Source organism: Orbilia oligospora (assembly GCF_000225545.1).
Source record: "Orbilia oligospora ATCC 24927 unplaced genomic scaffold scaffold00079, whole genome shotgun sequence".
NCBI classification, from domain to species: Eukaryota; Fungi; Ascomycota; class Orbiliomycetes; order Orbiliales; family Orbiliaceae; genus Orbilia; species Orbilia oligospora.
In genome coordinates this window covers 1,494,166-1,520,402 of record NW_011645636.1, presented here as the reverse complement: position 1 = coordinate 1,520,402, position 26,237 = coordinate 1,494,166, and the positions used below count along the sequence as shown (strand labels likewise).

The window sequence follows — 26,237 nt, the reverse complement described above, 5'->3', positions numbered from 1 at the left end:
AATCGATGTATATCCTATCCATCCTCTCCCGTCCCTGAATCTCCAGTTTTCTATTCCGATAATAGTCTACCCCGAACCTTGCCCTAGGCATGTCGACAATATACGGACAAACTTCAAAGCTATATCTAGATATCTATGATACATCGTTCGACTAGCTATTACACACCTGTAGCTGGCAGCAAAGGTTAATAAAACTCAGTGCGAGTCGGCAAGCCGTCCATAAATCTTTTTTTTAAAAGGGTAGAATTGAATGTGAATTTGTGCTCAATGTATATACATAGGAATGTTCTTGAGCACCTACGATAAGTACAAGTAAAAATGGTCTTGGTTTTCATCATCAAGGGGACTCTTTTAACAGAGCTTCCGCAATCTCATCTGCAGGGACTCCACTTTCTAACAAAATTTCGAGAAAATCCTCCCGGGAATGTTCTCCAGCAATTTTTAGTAGAGTTTTCAAAATCGAAAGATCCATCCTTGGCAAGTTTTGGACATCAGGTCTTCGTGAACTTTGTAACATATCATATGCGTTTCTAGAGAATCCCTGTCCTCTCCCTATAGCCCATGCTATATAGCCTAGTGCTGAATTGCCGAGTTTAAGAAATATGCCCCGTTCTATTAAAGATTTGACGATATCATCCTTTCCGTGCTCCGTCATTATCTCCAATAGTAGTTGGTTACTTTCCCTGTCTTTATCCTCACCTTGGCCGCGAAAATCTGCACCCCTCTCCAACAATACAATAATATTCTGAAGTTTCCAGTTTTTGATAGCCAGTGACAGTGGGGTCATACCTAAATCATTTTTGGTTTCAATCTCCAATCCTTTGTCCAATAACATTTTGGCAAGCACACCGTTATGACTTTCCGCCGCTGCCGCAGACAGTATTGTTCCCCCATCCGAATAAATAGGAGCTTTTAGGTCCTTTCCTTCCAACAACAATTCTGCAATGTCGTAGTACCCGTTTCCAACAGCTAAGGTTAAGAGATCTATTCTAGCGCAGGCGCTTGAGCGTACTCCGTCTATATTCATGTCTACTATATTCCTCAAAATCTCTTGGTTCCCTGTATTCACAGCCCACTCTAGTGCAGAAAATTCAAAATTACCTCCGGCTTTCTCATCCGCGAGGAGGTATATGCCCTGCTTCGCCAAAAATCCCACAGCCTCATCTGGCCTGAATTTGAACCGAGAAGGGAAGGACTCCTCTTGTTCTGCGTCCCCGTCTAGTTTGGGCTGCGGGCCCGTACACCAGCGGACTATTAGTTCAGCTAAATTTGTAGCTAGATATATGTAGATCTGCGTGCGTGCCACCACCTCCAACCAACCCTGTCCACCCTGGAATTTTGAAATCCTATTAATATTAATCGCCACCATGCGTTTGACATAAGCTAATCGCAGATAATGTGTCCGAAAAAAGCCCAGCAATAGCGGCTGAAGTTTAACTTTTCTCAAGGACAGGAAATTTGGATCTTCCTGGCCCAATTTTGTTAGAGAACTGCACGATTCCTCTTTCGTAGACTCTAGAATATGATCCTGCCAGTAAATAGCACTATACGAGTCTTTTAGCACGCCTCCCGATGATACATTAAGCGACATCGAAATTATGCATGTTGCCGCAATGTTGCCATTTGCTTGTGGAAACCAGACCGATCCGGTTCGCTCAAAATACTCCTGTGTAGTGTAGTGGACTAGTCTGACAACGTCACTCTGCGCGTCGACTGTAATCAAGCCGCAGCATACCGAAATCATATCTTCGATTTCTGGTACATCCCTAGGATTGAAATTAAATTCGTATCGGCTGACTCCCCGGTTTATTTCTTCGATTTCGGTCTCGTCAAGTTCTATGGCAATCGCACGTTGTAGCTCTTCCTTTTTAAGGGCCCTCGTTGCATATGTAATCCAAGAAAGAATCTTATACGCCAAATTTCTCGATTCTGGATCTTGTTCTGTTATCCGGTCCATAATGTCCTGATAAATGCTGTCATACGCTCCGTCTCCTGAGGTAAGAGAATTTAGTGCCATGTTTATTTTCGTCACAGTCAATTTGTTTTTGATAGACTCAAAATACAAATGAGCTAGCAGAAACCTAGATTTATCAAACTCAAGTCAGCAATATTCCTCAAACCGTTGGAAAATTCCGTGGGTATATAAAGCGTCAAAAGTCTTACATCCCCTGTGCTGCTCTCCATATCTTCTCTTGGACGATTACTTTATTGTTCTTCAGAACTCTTGTTCCACGTTGCAATATCTGTCTTTCTAGGTAGTTCCTTACGTCCTCCTCAATCGCTCGTATCTCAAGCTGAATGCTAATACCGGAAAATCTATCTTCAATTTCCGGTATACACCTTGAAGTAGCGAAGATGTTTATATCTTGATCTTGGCGCAGGGTAAACAGCACTTCCAGAAACGCAGTGAGGTCATTTCTACATTCATCGAGGGCGTCGATAAGTATAAAAGTTCTGGAATGAAACGCGACAACCTTAAAGAGAGACTTTACGATATCTTGACTAAGCGGGAAAGTGCGCTTTTTCCATTCCAAAACATCCCTCATACAGGATGGGAGCAAAGGTTGACGAAGGGCAAGTTGCTTGACGAGACTGAGCATGAGGTGATCCAGGCTTAATTGAGCTGTGTCCTTAAAGCCAAAATAGACATATGCGATACCGACAGACATGTCGTTTGTGTATCGTTCCGTAAGGTCGTCTATAACTATGGATGTCATTATCGTTTTTCCCGCACCAGGTATTCCTTGACAGAATAGAATCCCTTTTTCTTTGAGCCAAGTCTGGTATTCGGGTGAACTTAAGAACCACTGGCCGGTCCCTTTTTGCCTTCTTTTGAAAAGAGAATTTTGTTTGGCGCTGAAATCATCTACTAGGAGATGGCTGATTATTTCCCGCTCTTCTTCCTTTGTTAAATTATCTTTACGGGTTGAAGCTGGTCCGAGGTCATAGTCGAAATAACCAAGATTTTGTTCCCCAGGCTGGTGGGAGAACCGATAAGGGTGTCCACTAGTACTAACAAACCCCGTGTATACAATATTACTACTCGGGTGCACGCAGTTCAGAAGTTCTTTCCCACAAATTGCGGCAACTGTAGCAGCATACTCTTGCCAGTCGTCATCTTTTGATTCGTCCGCATAATCGCAAATTCCACGCACAATAACTGCGGGAAATTTCATCAAACCTGCAGCCTCCATTTCGATACATAAAACCTTATTTTGTAAGCGTGAATCAATTTCATCTCGAAGAGAGGCGTCTTTAACAACTTGGTTGCCGGATGTGATCAAGCCATAGTGAACCCGGGCATTATTGGAACCCTTAGAGATCTGGGATGCACCGTTTTCACCACCTTGGTAAGGATGGCCTTTGCTATTCCCGCAATTTTCTATTGACGTATATTTAGGCGAGAGCTTCTGATTTTCGGATCTCAATTTGTCAAGCTGCTGTTGTATCTTTGTTTCGTCTAAGTTGTGTTCGGCCTGTAGCTTCGACATTGCGCAGGACAGCTCTTCAGGCGGGAAATATCTTTTTCCGACATGTTCAAAGACGCCGTTCTTTGTTTTACCAAAATCCCACTGCGTCCACTCTGTGCTAATTACCACATCGCCGAGTTTGACCTTGGTAGGTATTCCTGCACCGATTCCAACCATCAGAGTAATTTTAACAGAGGAGAAAGTATTGAGCATCTGCGCCGCGGCCCTCGCTGTTTGATTGGCACCATAGCAATTCATTGGTAGACATGTTATTACAACGTTATGGCAACCAATAGAACCCAAGATATACGCATTGGCATCCGTTTGAGCTTTGGGAAGGTCCAGATGTCTTGCATCGAGAATTAAGATCGCTGCTGTTTGTTCTTTTGGAAGCGCGCAAATCCAACCTACGGTGTAGTCGCAGTGGGATTTGGGAGTGATCATAGCCGTCGTCGCCATATCTAGCGGCTCGGTAGTTCTAAATCTTTTCCACGATATCGGTATCGAGATTTTTCGATTGATCAAGCGATCGGTGGGCGAGTAGTGAATTAACTTGATAGTTGCTCGCATAGAGTGTTGGTCGCTTATTTAATTTGTCTTGTATGTGCGCCGCGAGCGCGGGTGTGTGATTTAATCCTGGTGTTATCGAGTGTCAGATCTAGTCGTACGAAAGATCTTCAACTACAAGTGATAAGAATGAGGCCATTATATTATATATATCAAGGATGAGAAGCTTTGAATTTTAAAGCTTTTCTAGTTGTATATAATATTACCGGTAATTTAGAAGCCTTGGTGCCGGTGATCAGCTGCCATAATGCATAACGAAATTCGAAGCCAGAAGTGGGGTAGCCCTGCGGCATACTTTATAAGTTTTTCTCTGCTCACAATCGAGATTTTGCAGCGGTTTCATAGGCGGATCCTATATGGTGGATGAAAAGCTGCGCCACAACCTAACTAGTGCATCTAATCTCAACTTACGACGAGAATTCGCGAATTCGGCACGAGGCTGTCTGGCAGTACATCTACGTACAGTGCAGATGTATTGTATTTGGTGATACAAGGCTGTCTATCCAAATTCCAACAACCATTTGCGTTGTTTTAGGTACTTAATCGAGGCAAGTACCTGGTAGTCTAGCTAGTTGTAGCGTTAGCTGCTGTACAGAATACAGTTTAACTATTATGATATAAGAAAACAATAGGTCGGCTTGATTGTTATTGCCATACCTTCTATCATACACCGAGGATATTCGAGTTTTCATTATAAATCTGAAGGTCATAAATATAGATGCAGTACCCAGGCATCACGCAACAGCCGTCAATTCTAAGAGAGCGTCCACCTGTATATCGCTAGGGCCAAATATCAAATTCTGCCCTATTCTTCCAAAGACATTACTAATACCATGCTGGCAATCCAATTTATTCCCACCTGGCTTTACCTCGCACTGAATTGGAAAATACTGAAAGCTCAAATCAGTATCGTCCATTTGAACATACGCGAGGTTCGATCCATCCCCGAATGCTTGTAACGCTAGATCCAATTCATCTGCACTATATACTGATCCTAGCCCTGTACTTGATGTAAAATAGGTCGCTTCTGCGATATCTTCTACAAGATAGACAGGACCCTGTAGGGCCTTTAGATATGCGGCGTTGGTACCGTCGAAAGTACGGACTCTGTAGCGATAAACCGATTTTACGATTTCTTGAGGAGTAACGGTTGTAGTAGTTGCTAATGTGGTTATTTCTGTGGCGGTAGTGTAGACTGTTTCGGTGGCCGGGATTGTAATCGTTGTTGATACTGTTTTCGTATGGAAACATGTCTCTGCGGGCGGGACACTTGCGACACCGATGCAAGCGCAAGCACTTGTAAATCGGACAGGACCAGAACATAAGGATGCATAAGCTGGGATTGTTATGGTCGCTTGCCGTTTTTTGGCAGTCTGTCCGCCAGGTAGAGGAACCGTTATAGTGATTGTTTCCGACCCGGCGGTAGCGGTTTGGGTCGTGTGGAAGTCGTCGGTTGTAGTTGTTGGGAGAGTAATGGTTGAGACAGAAGTTACGGTGGCCGATTCTGTGATTGTGTATCTAGAAATTTCATTGAATTAGCATTGTAGGTTACTTATGACTAATTAACTTGCCGGAGCGGAACTCACGTAGCATGCTGCTCCTCGCCGCCGCCGCCGATAATTCCAGCTAGAAACTGAGAACAGTCGATAGATGCCTGCGCTAGGCGAGTTGGAATATGGGATGCACGTATGGCTAGAAACAATTGTTAGTGTATCCAAGAGTCCGGCATCATGATCATGTATACGATGGAAATTAATCTTATCCATACCTCGCAGGCAATTGTCAGCATTGCATTTGAGTGTCGACCGAGGTTTAAGTACACCTGCGGTTGTGGTTCCTGCCAGACTCAGCCCAACGGCGACCGTTCTTTTCAAATGCATTCTTTTTTTTCTACTCAAATATCGATACTAAATGCGCTTTTTTCGAAGTTAGAACACGAAACTGCAAGTAACAATAGCTATGTTTTCAGACCTATAATCAGAGTATGAGCCCCTCTATTTAAGCCATTGGCCTCCACAAAGCTATGCAACCCATCCAACCACTCTATTTCCTGAAAATCTATTGTTCGTATCTTAAAACTGTAACTCTATTTCTAGCTTTCCCCACTATGTCGATATGTCCCCACAATCACAAAAGACTCCGATAAATGTCGCGAATTTCAATGGGCAGGATAGGTTCTTTTTGAAGTCCATGGATTCTGCGTTACACATATGCAGTCTCGTAACCAGACACATATGGTTGAATCGCTATTGCCTGATAATTGTATTGGTCGATTGCAGATATCTTAACAGACCCATAATACCCACATTGGAAGACTACATTTGTATAGTTGCAGCCGGGTAGAGGTTAGTTTGGAAGACTCGCTGTAGATTCCGTTCCGCCCAGAGCCTTGGCGACTGTCGTTGCTTCAACAATACCACAAAACCCAGAATTATTAGTATGTATTGTGTGTTCTACATTATGTTATGCTAAGGAATGGAAAAGTAACGTTGCCGATTGTAGATGACCGCTAGAGGCAAAATCCCTGTTTTCGTGCTATCGGAAAATAAAAGAATCCGGTCTGGAGCGCCGTAGTCGGAAAACTCCTTTTTTGTCATGTAGGAACACCAAATCTACAGAATGCCATTTTGTTGCTATAGGGCTACGTGTTTGTACGTAATCACTACGAACTTGGAACCACTGATAACAGCTTAATAATTTTGCTTTATAAATGTGTAATGATATCATTCTACGGGAATCGATGAGGATTCCCATTCATCAAGTATATTTCTCACTACTACAGAGCAGATACGCCTACGGATCCCGGCAGTGTAGATTTTCGTGGCTTTTTTTACTTTGAATTTTTGAACATGAAAAGTCCTGGTAATATCAATATTTTGAAAAGTCCCGATCTCTGCGGGAGGAATAACGAATCATATATACCTTATACTAGGAATGGAATAGCATAGCGAGCTAGCTCAAAGTTAGAGTTCCAACAGTGCAACACTAAATTCCATGACACTGCACTGATTTGTTCCCAGGATATATTAATACGGAATCCTAGTCTTGTATTAAAACGCTTCGGCAAGCTGAGGAAATCTTATTGTTATATATCAGCCCAATTTTCGTTCATTATGTATAACCTAGGGAGCTACCGTACGCTATATATACTATAGACACGTCTTGCGGTTTTGAAGCTGGTAATCGAGGTATACCCTTCCAGAACTCTCTTATGAGGGGTTAGTTTATTCGGTGCTGAGGTCCTGATTCGGAAAAGTCAATTGAGTTTGCTAATTCTTTCACATAATAACTATACGCAATATTATACAATAACCTAAGCTTATAAGCTGGCTTCGCACTATAGTTAATTAATTATAAGTAATTGTGTTCATTGAGACCTTAAGTTATAGTGGTGGGTCTTTGTGGCCAAGGATATTAATACTCACGTCCAAATTAAAGACATATCTCTAAGAGCTTTATTACCCGCCTCTCATATGCTCATCAAATCCGGTAATTAAGCCGCAAGGTACGTTCGGCTTTTGTAAACGACGATTATAGAGTATTGACGCTTAACGAATGCACACAAGTGTATATATATATACCCTCTCGTAGTTCTCGCGCTGATTAATCATTGGTAGTTGCTTTATTCCGCACAGTCCTGGGGCGAGCACCCTAGATAGGTAACTTATATTGCCTCTACATGTATATAGCAGTATTTCTAAATACTTGGCCAAGCATCCGCTGGCAACAGCAGCATATAAGTGAATTTCGATTTTCCGATTTCTAAATACGCTTTCACTTCGGAGCTACAATTAGTATCGTCTTATTTTCAAGAAAAAGAGTGTTTTCAAAACCGTTCTCAACGTACTGTACTATCATAGACGGTTGGCGCGCAAACAAGATAATTATAGTGCGTTGTCCATGTGGTATTTTAAGACCCCTGCAAAAAAAGTTCGGCGCCCAAAAATTCGCGACAGTCGCCCCAAAAAAAAAGTTTGAAACTTCTTCAACTGTCAACTTCAACCTCCCCACTATCACCAATCATCATCACCACCAATTCTCCACCATGCCGTCTAGACGCCCCCATCTATCTTCCTCTGCCTCAAGCTCCTTCAAAATCGCCAACAAACACAAGCGAACATCCCATAACATCTCGCTCCGTCGTACAATCTCCAAAGCCAAGCTAGAAGCTCGTCATGACCGCAGGAGAACCGAACTCAAGAACCCAGCTCTCAAGAAAGAAAGATTATTAGCGAATATTCCACAGACGTTGGATTCTAAGCGGGTTGCTGTTAATGTTCCTTATGTTCCTAGCGAGGAGATGATGGAACGGGCGAGGAGGAGGATGGAGGATGCTGTTAATAAAGATAGTGAAGGGAAAGGCGAGGATGAAGAGGGTGAAGATAGTGATGAAGAGATGGAGGATCAAAGTTTGAAGGGAAAGAAAGATAATGTATCAATCAATATTGAAGGAGGTGAAGATTCATCGGAATCAGCTTCGGAAGACCAGAATGACAAGGACGAGGAGGACGAGGATGGGGACGAAGAAGACGATCTAGGCTCCCTCTACGACTCCGATTCAGACTTAGAAACGACTGCTACTAAGAAGTCGAAGAAACCAGCTCCTTTAAAGCCATTACAATCCTCCACTCTTCCCGAAGAAACCCTCACCACCCTCCTCTCACTAATTCCGCACCCGACGACCCCTCCAAAACTTCTATTAACTTCTACTCGCCGCGCCCGTCAGCATCAACTCTACCAAACCCTCTCCCTTATCTTCCCAAATACCACATACGTTCCCCGAGGGACCAAGTTCACAATCCCACAAATCGCCAGCTTCGCCACAAACCGACAGTATACCCACCTCCTCGTCGCCCTCGAAGACTCAAAAACCCTGCATGGTTTAATCATAATCCTCCTCCCAGCCGGTCCAACCTTCCACTTCAGTCTCACAAACTTCGCGGATGGTAAAGCAATCCAAGGCCGTGGTGTAAACACAAACCATGTACCAGAACTAATCCTAAACAACTTCACAACCACAATCGGTCGTCTGACTGCTTCACTATTCCAATCACTATACCCTCCGCAACCACAATTTATGGGTAGACAAGTGGTAACCCTTCATAACCAAAGAGACTACATATTCTTCCGCTTCCACAGATATATATTTCGAGAAATCGCGGAGAAGAATAAGGGAATAAGTAGAGGGGATAGGACTACTGGTGCTGCTGCTGTTGGTGTGGGCGGACAAAGAGCAGGAGAAGATTTGGGAATCAAAGTCGGACTACAAGAGTTAGGGCCGCAGTTTACATTAAAGTTGAGGAGAGTAGAGCGGGGTATCTGTGAGGGGATTGAATGGGAATGGAAGGGTAAGATGGAGAAGGATAGAAAGATGTTTCATCTTTGATTCTTTTCTCTTTTCTTATCATACTTCTCAGCCCACATTTGTATACCTTGTTTTCACGATTGAAGGGCTATATATAGCAGTGTATTATATATGGTGGATTGATTCGGTGTTTTGGAGTTTTTTCTTATATACAATTCAGCGATCGAGAATAATCGGAATATATATAAAAGTTAGTCCCAATCTTGCTCCCATCATATAGTATTGCCAAATAAGTGAAGTCAAGTCAACCTCGGAAAAGAAAGAAGGATGGCCACTATCATTATCCTCTAGACTACCCATCACCAATATCAAAAACATACTCCTCCAAAATAAAGACTATAGAAGATAGAAGTTATAAAGTCACCAATCCAAATCCCATCATACAAAAGGTAATACAAAAAACCATAATCCATATCATACAATCTTTCCGTCTCTTCCTCTTCCTCTTCCTCTATCAGACAAAGCTTATATAAGCCAAATAATCAAAATAAGTAATTATTCATCATCGCTCTCTCCCATCACAATCTCCGGGATATCCTCTTCGTCATCGCTTTCTGCATTTCCACCAACTGCTTCTACGAAGCTCAACGGACTCCTTCCGTCATCTCCCAGCTTAACCCTCTTACTCCCTCTCTCCTTTCCTTCTTCCATCTCAGCGGCTTCGAAGATACTCATACTCTGTCTTAACGGACTAGGCGGCAGTGCGGCATGTACCCCTCGACCGGGAGAGGGGACTGGTATATAATTCCTTCCACCTCCATTAGTATTGCTATTGTTGTCAGAAGAGGTGCCATTGGTGGAGTTATTAGGACGAGATGGTATTGACGGCGGGGACATCGGGACCTGTGATTGTTTATTTGGTGACGAAGCCGGAAGGGTAGCATGTTGGGGGACTGGCGCCGGTGGTGGTGGTGGATAGTAACTTTCTTCCTCAGATGGGGCATCATCATTAGGATTATTATTATTAACTGTCATATCAACCTCTCCCGTCGGTGGTGAAACAATTTCATCGATTGATGCCGTTGTTGGTTGCAGTACGTTAACATTCTGTGATGGTGATACCGCCGAACCCCAAAATCTTCCTTCGATTGGAGACCCAAGGACGCTATTCCCATCACTGGTGTTCCCAGGTTGGGAAACGGGTTTTAGAACCTGCATACGTGGGTAGAGGGTTGCTTCGATTGCCATGTTTAAGAGGGTGTGCTCTTCATCAATGGGGTTACCACCGACGCTGGCTTGTGTCAAGTCGTTTGTGTGAGATGCTATCAGGTGTGGGAGTAAACTTCCTCCACGCTTTTTTGTGCTGGGGTAGAGAACTGCGGCTAGGAGGCCAGGCGTGTGGAATGATAACACCATTGTCCGTTCCAGTTTCGAGCGGATTTCGGAGGGGATACATGGGGAAGGGAGGGTTAATAGGACGGTTGTAAGAAGCGTTTTAGCTGATAGTATCAATGGTGTTTCCTCTACAATTGAAGAGGATGAAGAAGAAAAAGAAGGTTTGAGGAATTGATCGGCGTGCATACTGCTAGCGGCTGGAGTATTGGCTTTGTTCTGCAGCGCTGGGGCCTTTCGTTTTTTGTAGGTCGATGTCGGCTGAGTTAGCAACATAGAATTCGGGGTGCTGACAGGTTCCTTGGTGATTATCACGGGTGGCGGAGGGGGGATTATGTCTTCGCAAGCAGAAGAGAAAATTTCGAGGAGGGGCTGGACGTCTTTTGGGGACAGAGTCCTGCCGGTGAGAGAGAGTATTTGTGAGAGAGTGGTGTACACAAGGCCCTTCAGAGGCGTATGGTGTTTTGAAGATGTTGTGAATGTGAACGTGAGCGGGTGGAGGAACTGGAGGGGTAAAGACGGGGAGTAGTGTGAAGCACGGGTGACAACGGTAGTGATTAGAGGAATAGCAGACAGTAAGGCCGTCGGATAAGAGGCGAGTAATAGATGGTAGGTAGATGGTGGGGCAGATGGATGGGGTTTTATACCCGGATGAACTGCAAACATACGGTCCAAGAGGGATACAAGAGGGGATAGTGGTATTGATGGTGCCGGATTGAAGGTTGTCGGATGACTGAGAAGTCTTTGGAGTACACCTAACAGGATGCAAATTCTCTTTATTCCGATCCTTTCCGGAGATAGCAAATGGCGGACTTGAGTCTCTGCCCGGGGTCTGTGAGAGTTCTTGTCGAGATCTTTCTCTTCAATGATACTGTCGAATAAAACATCACAGGTCTGTTCTGTAGTAGATATCGTTTCTTTGAAGAGTTTGACCCATTCTTCGGCCTGTGTCTTCGGCTGAGCACATTTTATGAGTGAGACATAGACTACCGTAGCTGCTTGTACTATCTCGTCCGAATGCACTCTGTCATCTTCAGAGAATAATATAGACCTAACTAGTTGGTGGGTCTTCGTCTGTTGGGGACGGAAGGTTGTGGGATGCGTCTTCAAGATTTGAGTTATCGACTGCAAAACAACGAGAAGAGTATCCGGACTAGCCGAAGCTGCCGATATCGAGAGAAGGTACTGAGAGAATGTAGGTAGATGAGGCGATGTCAGTTCTCTTGTCAGTGTAGGCTTTGAGGTTGTGAGAACGAATAGGCGGGTGAGAGTCGCAATGGCTCTTTCAGCGATCGGGCCACCGTCTTGTGGTTTCTGTATTCCTTAACGTTAGCATACGTTTATTATCTTCTATTTCTATATGTACCAATATTAACTCTCCATCTTGATCAATGTAGAGATATAATTTTATTGATATGGATATATAGAGAAGCAAGACAAGCATACTGAAGGCAGAAGGAAGCAATAACTGACATTAACCATCTTCAACAGCATAGGAATCCACAACCCGACACCCTGCAAAAACGTCGATGAAGTCTCGATCCCGGCTTTGACAAGACATACACCGGCCCATCGAGCCTGGGGTGTCCTGCTCTGTAAGAGCGACGATATCCTGGTCTTGATCTTGTGTAGAAAAGATGTGATTTCTGCAGAGTACCGTCCACCGGCTGCGACTTGTGCATTCGCATCTTCGAGAAGAGTGGTCGAATAGATTATATCGAGGCAGACAGCAACATTATTGTGTAATCTCGATTCGTCTTCCTCTTTTGAGGGAGTGATGGTTGATGCGACTGTGGATAGCAGTGCTACTATCCTGTCTGGCGGCAGCATTGTTGATCCTTCCTTCTCCCCAACCAGCCCTTCTGGCTACTATAATATAGTAGTAAAGTATCGTATATTACAGTATATTGGTATACTATCGTCGTTATCCTGTAGTGCTAAGCGTTATTGAAGCATGAACATGGCGCCTCCAGTCGATCTGAAGTTGATTGGTTGGTTGATTGGTCGTAGGTGACGTCGGTCGAGATGAGGTTTTTCGTTCTCCCAAATTTATTTTTTTATTTTCCTGGTGTTGAAATTAAACGCGTTAGCAAACAACGTTAACAAATTAATTAGCTGACCGCCGACCGAGCCGGACTCAAACTGTCGTCACCAAACAAACACCGAACCGAACCAAGCCAAATCAACCAACCTCCACCAACCTCCAACCTCCAATCAACCAGCCAGCCCATCGCTGACCGACCCTGAGCGGCTTCATCAATTGTCTCGAGCCATGTCCGCCGTACGTGTTCCTCATCGATATTCGATATGCTATAATACGACGGAGATATGTTGTATAAAGAAAGAGAAGCTAACGTCAGGGGTGGTATGGTGGTACTTCCATAGTCTAAAGCCGCGACATACCTGAGCCTTCTCGATACCGCCCGCTGCAATGGCGACTGGTCATCCGTCCCAGAGCTCGTTCGCAAGCTGACCAAGCACGGTGGAGCTGCTAGGAAGTGTATGGTTTCCCTTTATCAATTGCTTTTAACAAAATCTCGGGTTCCGAAAGAATGCTGGTGCCTGGAATGCTAGTAATAGCAGTATAGTGGTGGTGGTGGCGGCGGCGGTAATAGTAACAACGATATACTAATGACGGCGCATATGATATGGAGGAAACAGGTATCACCGAAACCGCTCTCCTCGACCACGACACCTCTCCTCAACGTCTATCACACTCCCTTCATAAGAATGCTACCATTGTTGTCTCTGCATCCGCCCTTTCGAAAGCTTCTGCTACTCAAGCATCGACCGCCAATGCTGCTTCAACTCTCGTCAGCATCTCAGCCCTAGCCCAAACCTTCGAAGAGGAAATTGCCCGTTTCAAAGCGGACAATGCTGCCGCTGCCGCTCAAGCCGAAGAGGTTGATGCTACTGCTAAACGGAAATCCAAAAAGTACTCGGAACACATCGTCACAAGCGAGGAAGAAATCTACGTACGTCATATTTACCCTCTCTACGCTCCTCCCACCCCCTACCTCCCTGCACCCCTCTGCCTCTTTCCTCCTGGCAAAACAGAACCGAAAAAATATTTTGCTTCAACAAGCACGATGGGAAAAAAAGGCCTTTCGATTGACGTTTAAGTATTGACGGGAAAGCCTTTCACTCCTTTGCTTTCACAATGTTACATATAGCAAGCAGAGGTTACATTAGCATACCTTCACCACCTGCTACAAGCCCACCGAATCGTCCTCCAAATATTACCGCCACAACCACCTCCTCGAGACCAGATCACCCAAGAATGGACCAAAGTCTGCGCAATAAAGGCTTTATGCCTCAAGGGTATGGCCCAGGAGGCCCTCAAAATGAAGGAGGAAGCGATACAAACATACAAGGGTCTACCGATCCCCGACTTTAGCAGCGGAGTCGGTTCCTCCGGGTCAGAAGCGATTTGGTGGATTAGAAAGACACTCTCTAGATTCGCTATTGCCAGCTGGGAACTATTTGAGGGTGTCGAGAGCCCTGACACGCCACGGGAAGCGCATGCGGATGACGAGTATGACGAAGAGGAAGGTCTCGACGAACTGGATGCCGCACACGCAGCGCTCAACCCTGTCAGAGAAGAAACAGAGGAGACACCAAGCTCGACAGAATCATCGTTAAACAGACCCGAACTCAAAAGAGTTCTCTCAGAGTCCGGCCTAATCGGCGCCTTCCGGGCCTACCACGCCTTCTCAATGTCTCTCGCGGAAATTAGGCCTATCAGCGCTACGGCAGCGGCTAGTACCCTCATGAAGTCCGATAAGTCTAGCGCTGAGGATGATGCTTCTCGCAAAACTATCTACGAAACTTATCTCAAAGTCGTTTCCAAATATCTGAAGACACAAATCGACCGTGATGAGGAGATCTCAGACGATCTAAGAGCCGAAATATCATCTATCGAGAAAATCTATGAATCTCTCCTACTGAAAGTCACCAAGTTTCCCCACGCTTCTAAGGTCAATCAAGACGTTTTAATGTGGGTCGACACTGTCGTAGCCAATTGGACCATCCTAGGCTCACAAGGCTCGGACGCCGGCCGCGTCGTTGAAATCTTGTACCGCGCTGCTGGCAAAACTTTCCATTCCCCCAGGATCCTCCGCCATCTTTTCATAACCCTCACGGCAATGGGCAACTTTCACGACGCCCATCTCTCTCTAGATACATATATCACCCTCATAAAACGTGGTAAAGCTAGGATAGAAAAAGAGAAGTCCGGAGCTCACTCAACAGGTGAAGAGGATTTCGACACAGATAGCCAGATCCTTACAACTTGCGTTCAGGGAATCCGTTTTCTAGCCAAGTACTTCCCAGAAGAGTCTACCAAAGCCATGGAAATAGCTTCCACGATCAAAACCTGGATATTCGAATGGAAAACTGAGGATCAGTCCATCTTGGGTCTGGTCTGGCGGGGTATCGGACTTGCAAACGCATCTTGGTCGCATCAAACTGTAGAAAGCACGCAACGAGCCGAGATTCAAGACCGCGCTATCGCAGCTTTTAAGAAGAGCTTAGAGTATCAACCCGAAGGGTTCGAAGCGCTATTTGATCTTGGTCTAATGTATGCCGAAACACGAGATATCGACTCCGCGATTGATGCAATTAGAGGAGTTGCGGAGATGCAGGAGAAGTGTGTCCCGGCTTGGCACCTACTTACATTACTTCTTACAAGCAAAGGAGATTGGGACACCGCATTGACTGTTAGCGAGGCTATATTTCAACTCATCGATGAGAATGAGCAGTTAACACTAGGGTTGGGAAATCGCGATGGGCTGGTGGAAATCAAGATTACACAACTAGCGATCATCGAGATGCTAGAAGGCCCAGAGAGCGCTGTTAACCTTGCAGATGAATTACTCGGACTTTACACCCGGTTATTCCCTGGTGTTCTCTCATCTGCTGCAGCTGTGAGTATGAGGGATAGCGTAATGGACGCCGATAGACCTATAACCAGAGGTAGAGCGGGTACCACCGGCGGAATGCCTGCAATCCAAGTCACAGACGTAAAAGGTGCGTCAGATAGCGAAGTGGTATCCAAACGGTCTGGAGCAACCCCTAGACCGACCACCCGTGGTAGTTCCCTGGGAAGAAACAGTCTTCGAAAGAAACGGCGTAGTATGGTTGAGCCTCTCACCGATGACGAGAAATCCAAAGAAGGACCTAATAAACTCCACCGTACTCCGTCTCAAAAATCCGCGAAGAGTACAAAATCTTCCAAGAGTCTTGGTGCAAAAAGTGCCAAATCACATCATACTTCCGCTGGAAAGTCCATCTCCCCATCTGTCGCTGCAGAAAATGTCGGGGCTCAGGCGGTACAGGTTAATAGGCCAATGAGTCAAACACCGTCTGTCCTCTCCGAGAAGAATAATATTCCGCATAATCTACCAGCTGAGGCAGTACCCAGTCCGATCAAACAGCTTACGGATGACAGACCGTTGTTGAATCGGCCACCATATCTGAGAGAGCCGATACTGAGCGAGCTAGACGAAAAGAAAAGCGTCGAGGGAATTTTGAAGAAGATTTGGTTAGTTGTTGCTGGGCTCTATAGACGGGCGGAGATGTTCGAGGATTCTAAGGTGGCGGTTGAGGAAGCTGCCGGGGTCGCTGAGGGAGGAAAGGTTGAAGGTGGGGTTGATGCAGATGTTTGGGCCGAGGTTCGTATATCAATCCGTACCTTTGAATTATTTTTCTTTTTGCTCAATGTCATGTTGATCATGCTAATCTTGTGGTGGATATTCAGCGCGGATTCCTCTCCCTCTCTCAGAACCAAAGCTCAGACGCCCAAAAGCATTTCGAAACAGCGCTAGCCTACTCCCCAGATCATGCACTAGGAATAGTCGGCCTCTCGCGAGTATTACTGCTCGACGAAAAGAACTCAACAGCGAGAGACCGAGCGAGCGGGTTATTACAGACTTTGACAAAACTGGGCAATGGATGGGATATGAGTGAGGCGTGGTTTGAATTGGCTAGGGAGTATGAAATGAGTGGAGGAATTGAGAAGGCGAAGGATATCTATTGGTGGGTCGTCAAGTTGGAAGATACTAGGGGGGTTAGGGGGTGGGCGTGCGTGGTCCCGAAGGTTTTGTAGACATCCTTTTTCCCCCTTTCTCTTCTCTCCGTTCAAATGCAACCCAAAAACACAGGTTTGATGTTGAGAATGATGACGAGACATACAAGTTTAATGATTCCTTTTGATATTTTTTTGTCGTCTTTTTGAACTTAAGTACCTACGTTGGCATATAAAATAGCGTCTATAGCATGTATGAATTGGATTAGTTTTGCTTGAAGTCATTGAAATCGGTTTCATTAGTTTTTAACTAACGTCACCGCTTATCATATGCTCCAGACTCGCACTTAGCTCCCCAAAAAGTCGTTATTGACCATAGTCAGCCCCATCTCTAGAAATTTCCCAGTCCAGTGAGCAGGCGCCAGCCGACAGCGAAGGTATACGAAATCCTACCAATTATTTCATATCAGAAGAGTTTTTTAAAACAGTAGGAAGGGCAAGATTAATATGTGCTAGAGATACATGAGGGATGGTAAGTTTGACAAGCATCGAGTCAGTAAAAATATAAAAGTGGAGGACATGCATTTCGTAGCCCTCGTCGGGGAGTATAGTTTGTTCTAGACTTTATACTCCCTAGCTTTTCATTTTAATCAATATCAATATGAATATGTCGTTGCAAGAATTGCATGTGATCGCATAGTAATATCAGCTACGGCTGGGGCGCCCGGGCTCGTAGTATCAATGCTTGGACTCCTAAACTAAAAACAAAAAAGTCTTGACGAATTTAAATAGTTCTATGCTGATATAAATTTTCTAATTCCAAAGATACGAGGAGCTAAAGAAGGTATAAAGAAGTGTGTGAATTTAGCAAATGCTGAGAAAGATCATTAAAAATTAAGATAAATAAAAAGAGATATCAAAAAATCAAGTAGATCTATAGAGGCATAATAAACCCTTAGGGTGAAAACGGTACTGATCAAGTATCATTCGACCCATCATAGTCCTTTGTTCCATTATTCGTCTTACTAACCTCTGCACCAACGAGCGGATCATGTGCGTCCGCAGCCATATCCTTATGAGTGCAAATAGCATCAATCTCAAACTCTTCACCAGGACATCCCTGCGGGTGAGCCATAAAAGTGAAAAATCCTAAGGAATTATCATTATGTAGCGGATATTCGATAGGAACGCTACCACACCTTCTGCATTTATGTCTCAAAATCTCCTTCGCAAGACGTTTAACATTCCAGGCAGTTACCCATAACCCTCCGTCTAGGGTTTCGTAATATGAAGTGTTTTTGCGTTTCGCGAAGTCGAACCAGGCGCAGAGATAGCCCGTTGGTTTCGCGGGGAAGACTAGAGAGTCGGCGCAGGCTACTTTTTGGAGGTGTGTGTAGGAAATGTTGTCGTCGAGTCTTTCGATTAGGTGGTTTAGGGATAATGCGAGGAATTTGTGGTCTGAGCGGTCGAAGGTGCAGGGGGTCGGGCCGCGGCAGTTTATTCCGAGGGCGGGTTTGACTTCATGCGCGAAAAGGATGTCTAGGGGCATGTTTTGGGGCATGTCTTCGGTTGGTGGGTCATTTTGAGCGCGACCGATGAGGGCTTTGGAGGAGGAAATGGCTTTCATGATTTTGTGGAATAGGGAAGTGACAGGGTTGGCGCGGGGGACATGGGGTGGTGTTTGGGTTGCTGGGTGGAGAGGTTGGCCGGATGCATCGTGGTAGGGGGAGCTGAAGTCCTGGAGTTGGGGTTGTGGTGATGGGGATAGAAGTGGTGGTGGTGGTGGTGGTGGTGGCGGCGGCGGCGGCGGCGATGAAAGTGCTGGTGTATCTGATGTGGTTGGATCGATTGATGTGATTGGATCCACAAGTGAAGTAGATTGTGAATCTTCGGTTTGGTAGGGAACATAAATTGTGGGTGATTCCGTGCTGGATTCTGGAGTTGGACGGGGTTCTTTATAGAAAGACGATTCTTCGAGATAAGGGCTAATTGGTGATAAACAAGACGATGTGCTTTCCGGGAGGGGAGAGGAAAAGACGGAGGAAATGGAAGAAGCAGTAGTTGTGAAGGTATTAGTTGGTTTAGAGTTAACAATACTGCTTGGAGGTGTAGGGTCGAAAGTGGACGAGGTGCTTGTATCAAGGCCAGAAATCGTGATATTCATATTTTCCGCCTCAGTGGAAATGGGACCATTCACGAAGTCGGTGGCTGTTGGGTTGAATTCATGCGGAAGGGGGTTGCCGAAACCGATGCGGAGGATAGCTAAAAAAGGTAGTAGATTCATTGCGAAAATATTACATATAGTGCCCTCTCGATCGCGGTCTGTCGGTCAATACTAGAATTCCCAGATTGTTGTAAAAAGTCTCCAATTTATAAATTTATGAACGAAAGTTGAGGTCTTATGAAGTCTAGTCGGTAGGCTGGCCAGTAGGGCTGAAGCTGCTAAATTTGGAGGTGGGTGGTAGCGAAAAGACACGATGGCATAATCGCTATCTGATTTTTATGAGCCTCTAAATTTAAATTCCTCCTGTGGTAGACGTCGACATGCGTGGCAATGTGTCATACGATGATGATATAGTTGGAGGGTATTTCCTTGCATTGACGAGTTAGAATCTAGATATCTACTCAGTGCATCTATGCGTGGTGTTGAAGCCGATCGATTTAATCTATTTTGATCAAACCGGTATATGGGATAGTGGTTTCGGTTCAGGCACGTGGTCCATATTTATAGTCTGATCAAAGCGTTTTCGAGGTCAGCCAATGCAATGAAGTTACACGAGTCTGATATTTTGGGGGTTTAAATCTTTTTTTAGACTAAATTCTCCTTTAATACTCACAGTTAAAAGGAATCGAATAGTTGCTTATTTTTGGGTATTTAACTCAGATTAATGTACGCACAATATTGCAATGTGAAAATGCAATTAATTGCGCCGTATGCATGTATAGTATGACATCTTTTGAACTCAACAATAAGAATTGATTCCTTGCGTCAAAAAACACCCAGTGGTCACATTTTCTAAAAAAAAGTTGCGAATTGATTCCCCTAATATACGGATATACACTATTGATAGATCCAACAGCCATTACTTGGATTGTGTAACTGTTAGTTATAGTTAACTTCCGAATATTATAATATTTATCGAATTCGAGGAGCCAACCATTTAACGACAGTCAAAGCCGGCCGTCGGGGTCTGAAGAATATGGCGTTGAATGTGTGGTATTTTAAGTTCCCAAAGCGGTAAGTCTTGGCAGAAGATCCTGGGTAAATGCTTGGCATCGGACCTGGTTATTATCTTTGTGGATATCAGACCGAACCGAAGCTAAGCATGAATCACGATGGATCATAAAAGCAAGTACTTCAAGAGTGCCGCATAATATACTTAGTATGTATACTAAGCAGTATTGCAAGTACCAATGGCTCTATATTTTTCAATTTGTGGGAGCAGGATCTGGCTAGCATTCCTCGCCTTATAAGCTTACAAGTCTCTTCATACTGCTGGAGACTCCAAGTACCAGTATGCATTACATAAGCCTACATGTACGTGAGACCGAACGAGCTCGACCAATGGAGGCGGCATGAATTGAAGCAGACATGCATTGCTAGTTCGTCTGAAAGAAGAAAATATGACGAAATGGCACTCCAAATTCCTGTGCTAAAAAAATTAAAAAAAATTTAGAAAAAAAAAATGTTTGACAGCAAACAGCTTTTTTTCGTTGGAAGGCCTTTTCTTGCCAACTTCAACTCCAACACACTCAGCTTTTCCCTCTCAATACCTTCAACCTCACCTCTACCAGCAGCTACCTCGCCATCACCATCATCACCATCATCACCATCGTTTCTATCCACATTCAAGGATAGGGAGGATCGGACTCACCAGTTTCGGATACAGCTGGTGTGTTATTTGTAGATTATATTGGCCACCAACCGTCCAATAGATCCTGTTTACCAACTGAGGCTTACGAAAGTCGGAAAAATCCCCCCCACTTTCCTACCAAAGCTCAGCCCACTACAAAGAGGGAATTAAAAAAAAAACAGTAACCCCACCTTACGTCCTAAACTCGACTTCTCTCTCGACAACTTTTTCATTCACAATGCCACCAGTTTCTGCTTCCAAGGCCAAGCGGGAGGCCAAAAAGGCCGCCAAAGCTGCCGGTGGTGATGAAGATAAACCGAAGAAGACTGCTGCATCCCGTGCTGCATCCAAGGCTGGCTCTAAGGCTGGCTCAAAAGCCTCGTCTGTGGCTGGCGATAGCACCCCTCCAGAGATCGATGTTGACGATGATGCTGCAACCTCTGCATCAGCTCTTGCTGACGTTGCGAAACTCACCCTCCAGGAGGACAAGTATGGTCTCTCTGACCGTGTCACAACCGGTGTTCTGGCATCTCTAGTTAGCTCCAGGGATTGTAAAATCGACTCTGTCTCCCTTGTGTTCCACGGAAAGGTGCTGCTCGGTGATACCACTATCGAACTTAACTTCGGACGAAGATACGGTCTATTGGGTGAGAACGGTTGTGGTAAGAGTACATTGCTAAAGAGTATCGCAAAGAGAGAGTATCCAGTTCCAGAACATATCGATATCTACCTTCTCAATGAGCCAGCTGATCCAACCAGTTTTGGAGCTTTGGAGTACGTCGTCAGGGAGGCAGAGAACGAAATGAAGCGTCTAGATGCTTTAGCGGAGGAAATCTTGGAGAAGGACGGTCCAGAGTCTCCGATTCTTGAGGATCTATACGAGGTATGCAAATAATAATTTCCAGATGGAAACGAAAGATCGCTAACAAATAAAATAGAGAATGGAACAAATGGACCCTTCGACATTTGAGACCCGTGCCTCCCTCATTCTTACCGGTCTCGGCTTCAACCCTAAAACCATGAACAAGATGACCAAGGACATGTCTGGTGGTTGGCGTATGCGTGTCGCCCTTGCTAAGGCACTCTTCGTCAAACCATCCCTTCTTCTTCTCGACGACCCAACAGCCCATTTGGATCTCGAAGCTTGTGTGTGGCTTGAAGAATATCTCAAAAAGTGGGACCGAACCCTTGTTCTCGTCTCCCACTCTCAAGATTTCTTGAACGGTGTCTGCTCAAGCATGATTGACATGAGAATGAACAAGCTTATCTACTATGGTGGTAACTACGACTCATATGTCAAGACCCGTGCCGAAAACGAGACAAACCAGATGAAGCAATACCATAAGCAGCAGGAAGAAATCGCACACATCAAGAAGTTTATTGCTTCAGCCGGTACCTACGCCAATCTCGTCCGACAGGCAAAATCCCGTCAGAAGATTCTCGATAAGATGGAAGCCGATGGTCTCATCGAAAAGGTCACCCCAGACAAGGTCTTCACTTTCCGCTTCGCCGAGGTTGAAAAATTACCCCCTCCAGTCCTCAGTTTCGACGATATTACTTTCAGCTACAGCGGTGAAGCCAAAGACAACTTGTACGAATCTCTAGATCTCGGTGTGGACATGGACTCCCGTGTAGCTCTCGTGGGCCCCAATGGTGTTGGAAAATCCACCCTTCTTCGTATCATGACAGGAAAGCTAAACCCCCAGGGTGGTCGAGTGTCTCGCCACACCCATCTCAAACTTGGTCTATACTCCCAGCATTCAGCCGAACAGCTCGACCTTACAAAATCGGCGCTCGACTTCTGCAGAGATAAATTCAGGGAAAAGAGTCAAGATTACCAATACTGGCGACAACAGCTAGGACGATACGGGTTGACTGGTGATGCTCAAACAGCGTTGATGGGTACATTGAGCGAGGGACAGAGGAGCAGAGTCGTTTTTGCACTGTTAGCGATTGAGGGGCCGAACATGTTATTGCTTGACGAACCTACCAACGGTTTGGATATTCCTACCATTGACAGTTTGGCAGATGCTATCAATGATTTCCAGGGTGGTGTTGTCGTCGTCAGTCACGATTTCAGGTGAGTACCTGCTTTTCCAATCCTAGATAGAAAACAAGCTTGAAAAACTAACAGAATATGATCGACAGACTGCTTGATAAGATTGCAAAGGACATCTTGGTCTGCGAGAACAAGACTGTCAAGAGGTGGAATGGTTCTATCTCGGAATACAAGAACTATTTGAGGAAGAAGATGGTTGCAGCTGGTGCTGTCTAAATCTAGAGAACAAAACTCGCTCTACTCCCTCCTCTTCACTCATTGGGATATTCCATTGTTGTCTAGTATATAAAGCTAGGTATCTACATATTTAATTTGTTCTTCTCCCTCCGGGATCTTTTACGGGGTTGTTCTTACGCCCTTTCCTTTTTAAGTATCTTTATAGGGGTTGTGGGTATGGTTCGGTGGGATGGATGGATGGATGGATGGAATGGTGGAAAAGTGATTCTTTTTATGTATATGTTATGCATATATTTTTACTTCTTTTTTTTGAGTATAGATAGAATGACTTTCTTTTTTTTATCAATAAACGGTCGCCTTGGGTTTGGTGGAGATGATGATTATCGTCTACCTTACCAAATTATACTTCTGTCTATTATGTACACACTGACCTAGAACTACGACCCTGCTAGAAAATTGAGCGCGAGTGATTGTTGATTGAGCAGATGGGCAAGGTAGCTCGTATACGGAGTTGTGTACTATGGCGCAGTGTGACTGTGGCTGTGGCGAAATATAACATTGAATACCTAGGATGTTAAGCTTCATCTATACGTGAATTCGAACGTATCCTAATCATGGTTCTAGACCCATAAATTATAAAGTTGAATTGTGTGGCCATGGCTACGAAAATCGACAATTGAGTTCTGAGAGATTGAAGTTTTCTTACGGTATCTACAGATAAACCCCCTCTCCCCCTCCCAAAGGGTAGAGTAATTAGATATAGAGTTAGCTCTAGAGGTCATGCTATCAGTTAACCATAATATCATGATTCTGAGATAAGCTTTGGTTGGTCTCAGGTCAATCTGCTATTATTCAGTTCGGTTTTATAGACATTGAATATATTCTAGCATGCAATAGTTAATATAGGCTTTAATATTGTAGGAATCGATAGGATTCGGGTTTCACGGTTGAAATGTTGCCCTAAGGCCTTTTTAAATCTAAACCTGCGGATTTGGCCTAGTCTCGTCACTAGATTGGCCAATCCGTTTTTCATCATTCTCACGCTTCTTTATTTTATCATTTTATTCTTTATTAATTTTAGATTAATAGTAGCACTTTCGCATGTATGCCCGCGCCAAAGTCGATGAGAGAAGAGGCAATGCAATTAATATAGCGGGGGGCACATGGTTCATCACTCTGAGTATCCGTGACACTTTGAGCTTGAGACGTGTCTTTAATTACGAAGTGAAAGAAAGAAAGAAATGTAACGATCGATTACTATTCGACAGCAGTGGTGTTCATTGATCTTATAGGCTCGCAGAGAATACACATGTGTATATATCAGTAAGTTGCAACCGAGGGCTAAATCAGGGCTGACGGCGTCTCAGAAATTTAGCTAACTCAGCTTCGGTCTTTGCAGCTGCCTTGAGAGCATTCCCCGTGTTCACGGATATACACTACTTTATACATTGATTTCACTCATCGAATTACAGGTCATGAATGGACTGTGTTATTACTGTCGCTGCCGTATTTCGTATTGTGGTTTTTCTAAAGTAGTATAGCCCACAATGCAAAGATCGACGCACCCGGCCGGCGAACCCGTGATACTATGCAGTTTCATCCTAACGGCTCGTTAGCCGGATTACGTAGACTTATAACATTACCTGTAATATATCCACCCCCTTGATTTGATAGAACGGTAACATATGCTGTCACTGATAGTACCTTACATACATAAGTTAGCTGCCCAATATATGCAATAGTAATCACATTCCACGGATTAGTTAACTAGGTCTAGCCTCTTCAGTTCAATGATATTGATGGTTTATATCTCATATAAATCTCTCAACGGTTTTAAATGATCACCGAGGAGGACAACCCATAAACCGTCACTGTTGCATTGTAACTTCGTCCCGCTTCTTCCCCAAATTATTGTGGACTACGTGCGGTTCGTACACACACGAACCTCGTCTCCGTGAATTAACAGGAAGGTGTGCTTTCTTCCCACTCTATATTGCAGGTTGTTTCTCCAGAAACTTTCCTGTTCGGGAACAATACACAGCTAACCGAAGGCTGGTGTGTGTGTGTGTGGGGAGGCGGACCGACCACACATTAAAGTAACAACTTGGGAAAGCAAAGACTGCAGCGGGAGGTTTAAAAAATTTACGCAGGCGTTGGAGAGCAGGTGCGACTTCCAGGGAAAACCCTGGCACCGGGGACTTTTGCGATTCGTCAGTTCTTTTTGATGGTTGGAAAGCGATGTGGCACGGATCGAGTGTGAAAAAGCTTGGGGTTCGGCAAGCCGCTTGGAACGAAAACGCCGAAGAGACGAGAAAGGAAAAAAAAGAGACTTGGAATGCGAGTGAAATGTTAGGCTCCCCACAGTTAATGACTTGCACAGACGTCTATTGGTTATTTGGGCAATCAAAGCTCGCCAGAAGGGTTACGGAGGAGGGTGAAAGTGGAGACCCTCGTGATTATGGGTTATGTAAGTCACCTAGATGTTTCAGGGAAATCAAATTTGTTTCCCCGGCATTTTCCATTTTATAATATATGCGGTTTGCCACCGCAAGTAATATGGTTGTACACGGCAAGTTGAATCGAGAATACATTGTGGTCATATTTGGTGTTGGATGTAAGTACTCAAGGTGAGGTTCACTTTACCACAGGTATGCGGCCTCAAATTTGTACCATAACCTTTTGCGAAGCTTTGAAATTTAAATCTCTCCCAAGTATTGCATAAAAATATAGAGTGGTGACAAAATTTTGGAACAATTAAGGGAGAAAATGACAAATGTATAATCTTATTAATACTTAAAAAGTTGAAATGATTCCTTCCAGATATTGAAGACTTTGAAGCTATATATTTGACATATTTGGATCTACAAATTTGTAAATTCCAGCAATTTCGATACTTGTGTCCCAAGCTGTCAATGTCTTTTTTTTTGAAAAAAAATGAAAATAAAAGCCTTAGGTCTTGCTCATTCACTACCCGCTTTAAGGAATCTTCGTCTGAAAATAGTTATAGAAAAAGTCTAGTTAGAAAATTATGTCTTTTGATAAAGGCTTTGAATATGTATGGGCTTATGAATAGACTCCGAGAATATTCGATACTCATTCGATCATAGCTGATGGTCGACTTTGGACATCTGGGATAAGCATCAAAGACAAAAGGTTTCTCAACTCTTGCGAGATATTCGTCTTTTTGATCTGTACATTGAACGGTAATACATCATTCATGAAGTAGCAATCATGCGAGGTTCATACTCTAGAAAGAATGCGGAGCCGCGTAATTCTAGTAGCAGAGTAAATGCTTCGGGCTTAAGAATTTGGAATATCATGGCTATGAGGGACCATACGGTACAACTTCGTACGCAAGGATGACCTAGAAGCTGTCCCAGGGCTCTTA

The 26,237-nt window shown here is 44.4% G+C and overlaps 8 protein-coding genes across 8 annotated transcripts; 3 read left to right on the top strand and 5 right to left on the bottom strand.

The window, feature by feature from the left end:
* Positions 1 to 337: 337 nt before the first annotated feature.
* On the bottom strand, positions 338 to 2,017 carry AOL_s00079g460 (uncharacterized protein; the record flags this gene model as incomplete). The annotated part of the gene is made up of 1 exon (XM_011124335.1): positions 338 to 2,017. One exon carries the CDS (start codon positions 2,015 to 2,017, stop codon positions 338 to 340), a length of 1,680 nt encoding a protein of 559 aa, XP_011122637.1.
* A 142-nt stretch (positions 2,018 to 2,159) lies between these two features.
* On the bottom strand, positions 2,160 to 3,929 carry AOL_s00079g459 (uncharacterized protein; the record flags this gene model as incomplete). The annotated part of the gene is made up of 1 exon (XM_011124334.1): positions 2,160 to 3,929. One exon carries the CDS (start codon positions 3,927 to 3,929, stop codon positions 2,160 to 2,162), a length of 1,770 nt encoding a protein of 589 aa, XP_011122636.1.
* An 842-nt stretch (positions 3,930 to 4,771) lies between these two features.
* Positions 4,772 to 5,917, bottom strand: AOL_s00079g458 (uncharacterized protein; the record flags this gene model as incomplete). The annotated part of the gene is made up of 3 exons (XM_011124333.1): positions 4,772 to 5,555; positions 5,624 to 5,729; positions 5,806 to 5,917. The coding sequence occupies 3 exons, from the start codon at positions 5,915 to 5,917 to the stop codon at positions 4,772 to 4,774; spliced, it is 1,002 nt and encodes a 333-aa protein (XP_011122635.1).
* A 2,165-nt stretch (positions 5,918 to 8,082) lies between these two features.
* AOL_s00079g457 (uncharacterized protein) lies at positions 8,083 to 9,423 on the top strand (the record flags this gene model as incomplete). The annotated part of the gene is made up of 1 exon (XM_011124332.1): positions 8,083 to 9,423. The coding sequence occupies one exon, from the start codon at positions 8,083 to 8,085 to the stop codon at positions 9,421 to 9,423; it is 1,341 nt and encodes a 446-aa protein (XP_011122634.1).
* A 474-nt stretch (positions 9,424 to 9,897) lies between these two features.
* AOL_s00079g456 (uncharacterized protein) lies at positions 9,898 to 12,564 on the bottom strand (the record flags this gene model as incomplete). Its single annotated transcript, XM_011124331.1, has 2 exons — positions 9,898 to 12,048; positions 12,208 to 12,564. 2 exons carry the CDS (start codon positions 12,562 to 12,564, stop codon positions 9,898 to 9,900), a joined length of 2,508 nt encoding a protein of 835 aa, XP_011122633.1.
* Positions 12,565 to 13,006: 442 nt separating this feature from the next.
* On the top strand, positions 13,007 to 16,840 carry AOL_s00079g455 (uncharacterized protein; the record flags this gene model as incomplete). Its single annotated transcript, XM_011124330.1, has 5 exons — positions 13,007 to 13,015; positions 13,120 to 13,234; positions 13,396 to 13,709; positions 13,908 to 16,406; positions 16,493 to 16,840. 5 exons carry the CDS (start codon positions 13,007 to 13,009, stop codon positions 16,838 to 16,840), a joined length of 3,285 nt encoding a protein of 1,094 aa, XP_011122632.1.
* Positions 16,841 to 17,735: 895 nt separating this feature from the next.
* Positions 17,736 to 19,043, bottom strand: AOL_s00079g454 (uncharacterized protein; the record flags this gene model as incomplete). Its single annotated transcript, XM_011124329.1, has 1 exon — positions 17,736 to 19,043. One exon carries the CDS (start codon positions 19,041 to 19,043, stop codon positions 17,736 to 17,738), a length of 1,308 nt encoding a protein of 435 aa, XP_011122631.1.
* A 1,808-nt stretch (positions 19,044 to 20,851) lies between these two features.
* Positions 20,852 to 22,888, top strand: AOL_s00079g453 (uncharacterized protein; the record flags this gene model as incomplete). Its single annotated transcript, XM_011124328.1, has 3 exons — positions 20,852 to 21,496; positions 21,552 to 22,693; positions 22,762 to 22,888. 3 exons carry the CDS (start codon positions 20,852 to 20,854, stop codon positions 22,886 to 22,888), a joined length of 1,914 nt encoding a protein of 637 aa, XP_011122630.1.
* Positions 22,889 to 26,237: the final 3,349 nt, after the last annotated feature.